Below are 9,507 nucleotides of genomic sequence, written 5' to 3'. Positions count from 1 at the left end.
GGGGTGGGCGTGGGGCCCACGGCCCAGTTTGCAATCTCGCAGACGACGGTGGTCCAGGTGGCCATGACCTCCAGGGATGCAGCTCAGCCTCTGCTGGGATCCAACACTCACTCTGCAGACCTAGATCGTCCCCCCTCCCCCTGCCCAAGGGTCCACAGTGTGCCCATGGCACCTAAACTGCCTGCCAGCCCTGCAGCGTGGCCACACTGTAGCCTAGGTCTCTCTGCCTGAAGCTTCCTTTATGGTCCTTAAAAGCAGCCTTCTCTGTGCTCCTCACATCTCCCTCCTTGGCCTGCTCACCTGCCCCAGCCGCCCAGCTCCCTCGCTCTGCAGGAAGGTTTGTACACAGACAGGACGTGCCACACCCTACCCATGGCCTCTGTGTCCGTGGCAGGAGCTCACTGACCACAGTACCGTGAGTCACCACGTGAGACCCCTGGGACAGCACCTCGTCTACCACCATCTACACAGCTCGGAACTCATCTCTCTGCTCCTGCTGGCCCGGTCACCCGTGCCCCGCTGGACAAGGCTGAGGCTGGCCCCGCCACTGCTGCCCCGCCTACCGTGCGGTCCAGCACCGTGGGGATGAAGTCATAGCCGATCCCTTCCACCTCGTAGGCCGTCTGCTCCGTCTGGTTCAGCTCCTCAGGCTCTGCGAGGATGGAGCCTTCGGGATCCACGCCAACAATCTGTGGAGTGGGCGTCCTTAGGGCTCCAGTCTCACCTGGACACGCCCGGCTGGCATCAGGGTGCAGCCCCGCTCCCAGGCCTCAAGACTCAAAACCCAGAAGCCCAGGCCCAGGTGCTGGAAGATCACATGTTAAATGTCCAGCTCGGGGCACTCGGGGTGGGGCAGTGGGAGGCTGGGGGAAGTGGATTTCTGGCAAGCTCCTCCCGTGCAGGGCACCTAGGATAGCCCTGGAGAGATGCCAGTGGACAGTGGGAGCCTGGGGCGAGGGGCAGCGCTGGGATGACCTCTCCTGGACATCAGAGAAACAGGCAGCAAGAGAGGATACGCGGGTACCACCAGTGGGGTCTTTCTGAGCCCCTCCCCAGGCCCAAGTTCCCCCCCGCCCAGATCTCAGAGCCCAGGGCCTGAGAGCTTACAGCTCTGGGACGATCCTGGGAGGCCCCCCAGCTGGACTCTCCCACCCCAGTCCATCTAGGCACCCGGGTCATGCACTGCTGTCCTTTATCAGCTGGCAGGGCAGGTCCACACACCCTACAAGATGCAAGGCTGTCGGGGCAGAAGTATCGGGAGCTAGAACTTTCAGCTCTAAAGCACAGGCCGCTCTGGGCGCCCAAGGCCAAGCAGACTGATGGCTAAGCCTCTGGCTGCAGTTCAGGCCACAGGTGGGAAACATACCTGCGTTCAGGCCCCCATCTCCGGGCAGGGCAGGGCGGGGTGGTGCCCGTGCCCCTCGCAGTCCCTCACCTTGCACCCAGGGCACTTCTCCTTCAGCTTCCTGGCCACGCCTGTGATGGTCCCACCCGTGCCCGCCGACGCCACCAGCATGTCCAGCCTCCCTAGGGATGGAGAAGTGTGTCAGGGAGGACATCCCCAGGAAGGAGCGGCCATGCCCCACCAACTCTTCATAGGAATCAAGAATGCTCTCATACACGACAAAGGCAGGTCATCCAAAGGGCAAAAGCAGAACTGTTCTCATGCTGAAACCTTTCATCACATCCTCCACCTTGAAGAAGCATTCACCGTAATGGGGACCCAGGAAGCCCCATTTAATCTAAATGGCAGCCAGTCATAAACCCCCATGAGAGCTGTGAATCTGTGAACAGGGGGCCTTCCTGCAGGAGGTGGGGCACAGGGGTCTGTCTGGTTTCAGATGACGTGGGTAAGTGAACTGAACTACCAAAGGAACTAGAATTAACCACTCAGCTCAGCTCTGACATTGTCTGGGCTCTCTCGGCACCTGGTGGCCAGCTCAGACACCCAGCAGGCAAGTCAGCGCAGGCACCCATGCTGAGGCAGATGCACTGTTTTTGCCAAAGGAGAGGATTCTCACATGTAAAACCTGGGTGAGCAAATGCCTGGACCATGCTGCCTGGCTCCTGGGCACAGAATGAGGGCACTTAAGCCAACACCAGGCTCCAAACAGGAAGCCAAAGGTGCCAAGCCCCTGGCAGCCACTCCCAGGACTCTCTCAGGAAACAGCCCTTAGAGAACATCGCAACCCCCGTGCGGTTTGGCACCAAATGTGCAGAGAGCTTCCAAGAAGCCAAGCTGCAAGCCACCACCCCAGGTCTGCACATGAGAAAACCCGAACGCTGAATTCAGTGCCCACACTGGCGTTTGGGGTCAGTGCCGTTCAGCAATGTGAAGCCCCCACTGTGAGCCCAGCACCAGCCTGGGACATGCTTGTTCCCTGCACTTAGGAGCACCTACAAGTTTGGAGGAAAAGACTACTAGGTAAACAGATATGATAAGTTGGGTGTTGCAGGCGAGGCATGGGCAGAGTCCAAGAGGGCAGAACGGAGGGCGGAAAATGCTCCTGGGAAATATTCAGGGTAGCATTTCACAGAGAAGGGATATTTGAACTGGGTTTTGAAGCATGAATAGGAGTTTATCAAGGAGTGGGTAAGTGTACACTCCCAGTCAAGTTGGACAGCAGAGTTAGAGGTACCCACCGTCACACTGCTGCAGGATCTCCTCGGCTGTGATGTCATAGTGAGCGAGGGGGTTGCTGGCATTGCGGTACTGCCAGGAAAGAGCAAAGGAGCCATGATGAGGTCAACGCACAGAACTGGCAGCAGCCACAGGGTGCCAGGCAAATGACTCAGTGCAAGTCAGAGGGGCTCCTGTGGCTCAACAGACACCAAGCATCAAAACCAGCTCTCCAGAAGATGAGATTTCTGAATTAACCCAGACATGGAATGAATGACAAAGAAGAGCATCCAGTTAAAAGGTCTGCATGCATTTTATGTCTTAGAGAGCTCCCAGGGTCCTCTGCAAGGGACATTCCAACCCAGCGTGCTGAGCTGAGCCCTTGAAGTGGGCACACGAGCAGCAGAGCCAAAGGCTTGCCGACCCCATCAGCCACACACTGGGCCGGGAGAGGGCAGCAACTGCATGCCAGCACATCGGTCACTCTGCACCCCGCCCCTCCTCCTGCAGAGGCAACACCACCCGCAAGCCCCCAATAGAGATCCCCCAGGGAAGGCCCCACTTGGTCCAAACCTCTGGGAGCGTGTTCACCCCTCAGCCCTGACCTCACCTGGTCCAGGATGTGAGAATTGGGGATCTCATTCCTTAGCCTCCAGGCCACCCCTACGTGCGACTCGGGGGAGTCAAATCTGGCATTGGTGGGCGTCCTCACAATCTCAGCCCCCAGTGCCCGCAAGACATCCACCTGCAGAGGCACGTGGCAGCCTTCAACTCCCTGCCAGGCCTGCAGCGCGGGGACAGAGGCCCAGGAGCCGCCCCATCCCCCGCCCACCTGCCTACCTTCTCTGTGCTCATCTTCTCCGGCATCACGATGATGCAGCGATAGCCCTTCACAGCGGCAGCCAGGGCCAGCCCAATCCCTGGGGACAGGACATGGGGTGAGAGGGGCCATGGCACCCTCCAGGCCCCACCGCCAGCCCCAGAGGCCCAGGGGAGAGGGCACTGGAAAAAGGCCCTCCGTCACCCCCTTCTGCCCTCGAATGAGGGGAGAAAAGGGGGTGCATGTCGTGAACCCCAATTCCTCCAGCTCACACTGGGAGCCGGGGAGGTGATAATAACAGTGGCTAAGACTCCAAGCTCCCAACGCAGGGTGCCTGGGTTTGATTTCCGTTCAGGAAACTAGATCCCACATGCCGCAAGTAAGACCCACACGCCACAATTAAGACCCAGCACAGCCAAATGAGCACGTAAATATTTCAAAAGCAACAGCAGCAGACATTGTGGGGCTCACTGTGGACCCAGGGGCTGCTGCACCGGAGGGGAGAGTGACCCTGAATGCAGCCGGGGGGGCGCTGCCGCTCCCACCCCCACCGCGGGCCCGGAGGAGGAGACAGCGCCCACCTGTGTTCCCCGACGTCGGCTCAATGATCGTGTCCCCAGGCTTTATAGTCCCCTCACGCTCGGCATCTTCAATCATCCGCAGGCTGATACGGTCCTTCACGCTCCCGCCCGCGTTGAAGAACTCGCACTTGGCCACTGGGAGCCAGAGAGGCATCACGAGAGGAAGAGGCCCTGAGCCCTAACTGATGCCTGCTGTCCCTTCCCATCACCCGATACGCCTGGGATGCAGCGGCAGGCTTCAGGGGTTCTGAAAATCGTCACTTTCCACTGTGCCTCCCACACCTGACCTGGATGAAGGTGCATGCCCACTGTGGCTTCTCTCACCTGTCCACCCTACCTGCCATGCACCATGCGACGACTCCAGGTGAATGAGACAGAGGAGCCAAGGGGGCCCCCACTGGATGGACGGAGCAGAGCCACCCCCATGAGGCAGCACAGGCCCAAAGAGACATGCTGGGCATGTGCTGGGGGTGGGTGGTGACTGGAGCCCCAGGCTTAAATCGGGCCCAGTGGCCCTGCCAAATGACCTCATATCCTGAAGTAACAGCCCCCCCATCACACGGCCAGACCACAACCAGCAGACCCTCCACACCCCAATCCCCTGGGCCTCCTGGCCATCCTCCCCATCCTGCAGGCAGGATCGCCCTTGCTGTGCCCAAGCCTCTGCTTGTCTTTCCATAGGGGCACTCCCTCCCACCTCTTAAAACTATGCCGTGTCAGTAAAAGGGAGCGATGTGGCTCCAAATGTGATTGGCAGGGCCCTGGCCAGCCTGGAGGGCCCATAGTTTGCGTTCCATCCTGGTCTGTGCTGGCTTATGAAATCCCACAACCAGAGACAGGTTTTCTCTCCCGGGACTCACAGAGGCCCTGCTGGGACAGCGAAGGGGGCTTTCAAGTGTCTGACCGCTGAGGAGGCCTGCGCCCTGGACTCTTGCCGGCCACACACTTGAATTAGTTAGAAAATTCTAACGAGCCCATGGAAAGGCTGGCACAAAGGCAGGGATTCCAGCTGATCAGCCGTGGGTAAGCCACATAACCAATCTGAGCCTCGGTTTTTCCACCTGTAAAATGGACACACTAAAATGTTTCAAGGGCTCTTGCCGAGTTGAGGTGCAGCAAGCCAGTACTCTTGCCTAGAAAATCCCATGGACAGAGAAGCCTGGCAGGCTGCAATCCATGGGGTTGCGAAAAGTCGGACATGACTCAGTGACTTCACTTTCACTTATCACTTTCATGCATTGGAGAAGGAAATGGCAACCCACTCCAGTGTTCTTGCCTGGAGAATCCCAGGGACAGGGAAGCCTGGTGGGCTGCGTCTATGGGGTCGCACAGAGTCGGACACGACTGAAGTGACTTAGCAGCAGCAGCAGCAGGCCCATGCCTACAGGGTACTAGGTAATGGCTTCTATTATCTGACGTGAGAGCATGGAGCCCACTATGGCACAGCCCCGGCAGCGAACCCCGCCCCCACCCGGTGGTGTGTTCTGCTCACTCTCTGGAGAAAACTCTTCACTGCCCGGGGAGGGGTGGGGGCAGGAAGGCTCTAATGACGATGCCTCTGGGGTGAATCGACCACAGGGCCTCAGTCCCTAGACCCCCACACTCTCCCCTCCCCGGCTCTCTGCTCCAGCACTGGGCCTGGTCCTCTTTCCCCCCAACCAGGACCTCTGTACCTGCCACTTCCTCTGGGTCAAGGCTGACGTCTACCTGGGCTCCGTGCCCAGAAGAGTGGAGGTGAAGAAAGCCCCTCACCCTCCCGTGTTCCTGGAGATAGCCTCCTGCAAAGATGCCCCCTCCCCACAGGACTTGAAGGAGACTCAAGGGCGATCCCCTTGTGTAGGGGGCCGAGGCAAACACAGCCCCCAAATTCCTACTGCGTCTCATGAATGACAAGTGTCTGTCTAAGCCCCCAGGGAGTCACTTCCTGCCTGGCTGATGGCTGAGACCCTCCTCACAATAGTCGCCCCCACTGTCCCGTCAGCCCGTCCAAGCCAAGGCGTGTCTGCTCCTCCCTGGGATGGTCCAGGACAGAAGGGTCCCGCTCTGCTCCTGGGCTCCGGCCCCCTCCTCCTGCAGCTGCAAGGTTACATCACCCGCAGTCCCCGCTTGGGTACCACCCCCGATGTCTGCCTGGACACGCTGCTGTCCACACTCAGGTCTCGGCTCTCTGACACCGACGACTCCGGAGCGGCCTCGGTCACCCCACAGCGCCCCTCCCTGTCGTGTATGCTTCTGACCTTACCCAATGTGGAGGGACACCCGCCCCCCCAGGCCCACAAGACTCGCATAGGGCGAGGAAGCCGGCACTCACAGAGCTCACACTTGAGGCCAAAGTTCCTCCCGATCTTGTTGATCCTCACCATCGGGGTATCCCCGATTTTCTTCAGGATATCCGGCAAGATTTTTGGAGATTTTACCCTTAAACAGAGGAGGAGTCCGTGATTACTCAGAAAAAAACAAAACCGGCTTTGGCAGCACAGCACATTCTTTTAAATAAATCAAAGAATTGGCTTTCACAAGCATCAGGATGGCGATTATACAAATCCACGCTTGGTAAAAGGCGCACACACACACACACACACACACACACACACACGGGCAAGTGCACCTCAAAACCCATGAAAATGAATGTGATTTAGTAACAGCTGCACCGGTGTCTCCAGGGTTTGCAAACGCACGGTGGTAACAGACGGTGTCAGTGGGCAGCTGGGTGACGTCCCCACGATCTCTCTGTGCTATTTCTGCAACTTCTTTTGAGTGTTAATCTGTCTGCCAAGTGGGAGACCCGGGTTGGATCACTGGGTCAGGAAGATCCCCTGGAGAAGGGAATGGCAACCCACTCCAGTATCCTTGCCTGGAGAATTCAATGGACAGAGGAGCCTGGCGGGCTGCAGTCCAAGGGGTCGCAGAGGGTGACACGACTGAGTAACTAACACTTTCACTTCTCAAAACAACAGCATGTCCTGGTCTATCTTTCTCGGGGTTCTGTTTGTTCATTTTTCTGGCTGCACCACATGGTATGTGGGATCTTAGTTCTTCAACCAGGGCTGGAACCTGTGCGCCTGTACCGGGAGTGGGGGTCTCACACTGGGCCACTGGGGGAGCCCCAGTCTTTTTAGGGTTTTTGATATTCATCTCCTCTCATGGCCCCTGCCTCCTGGAATACCTCCTTTCCTTCTCTTTGATGAAAAAACTGGTAGGGACCTGAGGGCAGGGACCCCTCAGAGGGTCTGGCCACCAGACAAGGACAGTGGCTTCAGAGCCCACCCAGGCATCACTCGGGTGTCTGTCACAGGTGTGGGAAGCTAGACTCGCAGGCCAAAGAACAAAGGCTGGTCACCCCTGTGCTTGGGGCCAGGGTCAGACGACTCCCAGGTGGGCTTCCAGGCTCAGAGTCGGATTCGCTTCTCATGGGTCAAGGGTCCCCATTCAAGTTGAGTGACCACCCCCCGCAGCAGTTCTTCCAGCTGAGAAGCTGGTGACAGTTGACAGGGGGTGTAGGACAGCCCAGCAGCTGCTCAGCTGTGTACACACCTTGAACCTGCGTCTCCCAAGTGGCCCCCACAACGCACCCTCCACCTTCACCCTCGAGGAAAGATTCAGATCCCACACTCTTGCCCCATCCACGCCAAGGAGGTGCCACCAATTCTTGCTGGAATATGCAAAACTGAGCCGAAGAAACACAAAGGCTTCCTACGCTCTGGATCTCTCCTGTACCATGGCTCCCACAGCTGAAGGCACCCCGGCCCCCACAGCAAGAGCCTGTTATAAATGTGGATTCTTCACCCACCCCCAAGGTGGCGAGCCAGCTCCCCAGGAATGCTGCCTTCCGCCCCTAGCCCAGACAGGCGGCGACATGGCCCAGCTGGAACCCTTGCACCTTCCAAGGTGGTGAGGAGCTAAAACAGATGCCCTGGGCCGCCCCGGAAGCAGGCTCAGCCAATAGAGGTGTGGGCATCAGAGTGAGGGGAGAGAGCCTGGGCAGGGACAAAGGGCTCCTGACCCCAGCCTTGGAGGGAGACCAAGTCCTAGGGGCAACCCTGGGGTTGACTCATTAACTAATTAAAGCCAAGGCAGGAGAACTAAACACCTGGGGAGGGCAGGAGGGGTGGCTGAGTCATCCACCGCCAGCAGAGGCTTATGGACTAGAAGGAGAGGGAGGCCTGGCCTGCCTGTAACCCCACCCCCACCCCTGCCCCCAGCAGGGGCTAATGCGCAAGCGGAGAACTCAGGGTCCCCGACTCAGTACAAGGCCCTGGGGCCAGAAAGTCACGGGAGAAGTTGGCCTGAGGTGACCAGGGCAGGAGCCTGGGGGTAGACTTTTAACACCTCATCTCAGTTGCTTTCCCTTTTTCCTTTGGGAGAGCCCACAGCACCCTGGAACAAACCTGAAACCCCTCACCACGGAGGGGCCTGCTTTCCCCTTTCCCTCCGCAGCTCTTCCCCCGGCCCGGTGCTCCCGCTCTGTTCCTCTAAGTCCACCTCACCTGGGAACCATCTGGAATCCCCTTCCCCAGATACCCACATGCCTAGCATCTCCTGCCAATCCAGGTACCACCTCTGAAGTTTCCCCGAGTCACGTGGCCACGCCACCATCTCATCACCCTCTGGTCTCCCCGCTGGGACCCCCAGGCTGTCTCCTTCAGGGACCCAGGTCTAGAGTCCCACAGTAGGTGAGCCCTAGTGCCTCGGGCCTGAGCCCAGCTCCTCACAAACAGTGAACCTGAGCTGTGTCAAGCGGTTTGGGGGGACAGCAAGCCTGCCAGGGCGCTGGAGGAGGGTCAGGCCACCGCGTGGAGCACAGGTGTGGTGCCAGGTTACAGCCTGGGTACAACGGTGTCCAGGCCCAGGTGAGACGCTCACGGAGCCGTCAGGAGTCCGGGCCTCCCCAACCCCAGCCTCACACAGGCCCTTCACCCCCTGCCCTGGTTTGCTTTGGCAGTGAGGGCTCGTGATGTCTGGCCAGTAGCCATCTTGGCCTCCTGAGCTCCCAGCATTGAGATGTGTTTAATGTCGGGAGTTTCTGGGTTTGTAAATGTCATTTCTGTCCATTGACCCCACTTTGGAGCACACCCCCTGCACATCCCCAGTTCTGAATCTAAAATCAGTAAGCATCGGCGTCGGCATAGCAGTGTATGAGAAGTAAGAATCAAGCACCTAAAAGGTACATTCTTATGACACTTATGTTCTACTGTTGGGAGGTTACACCAGGGAAATAAAGATAATCCTAAGATGTAGTGGACTTGATTTGAGTTTCACGGTAGGTCAGGGATTTTTGCCTTTTTGTCTTTCCCACTGATTATCTCCTGCACCTAGAACAGGGCACAGACACAGGAGGTGCCTGATAAAGACGCATGCACTATATGAACTCTATTTTCCACACAGTTCTTCAAACTGAGATCACTGCAGACAGTGAATGCCTGAGAGCGCTTAAAATCATGGCTTGTTCATCCAACAGTCTCAGTCCAACCACAAAAACCCCACTA

At 58.1% G+C, this 9,507-nt stretch overlaps 1 protein-coding gene across 1 annotated transcript in view; it reads right to left on the bottom strand.

Moving 5' to 3' along the window:
• CBS (cystathionine-beta-synthase) overlaps nt 1–9,507 on the bottom strand; it is a 21,330-nt gene that overhangs the window by 8,491 nt on the left and 3,332 nt on the right. Inside the window, exons 3-9 of the mRNA XM_010834911.1 lie at nt 6,333–6,439; nt 4,022–4,156; nt 3,461–3,540; nt 3,231–3,365; nt 2,644–2,713; nt 1,436–1,527; nt 564–689 (exon numbers count right to left, since the gene is read on the bottom strand). Coding sequence (XP_010833213.1) covers nt 564–689; nt 1,436–1,527; nt 2,644–2,713; nt 3,231–3,365; nt 3,461–3,540; nt 4,022–4,156; nt 6,333–6,439 — 745 coding nt within the window. The remainder of the gene's footprint in view (nt 1–563; nt 690–1,435; nt 1,528–2,643; nt 2,714–3,230; nt 3,366–3,460; nt 3,541–4,021; nt 4,157–6,332; nt 6,440–9,507) is intronic.

Source organism: Bison bison, unplaced genomic scaffold (genome assembly GCF_000754665.1).
Source record: "Bison bison bison isolate TAMUID 2011002044 unplaced genomic scaffold, Bison_UMD1.0 scf7180017864037, whole genome shotgun sequence".
NCBI lineage: Eukaryota > Metazoa > Chordata > Mammalia > Artiodactyla > Bovidae > Bison > Bison bison.
Note: the sequence above shows the minus strand (reverse complement) of the source record. Positions and strands in the feature narration are given on the sequence as shown.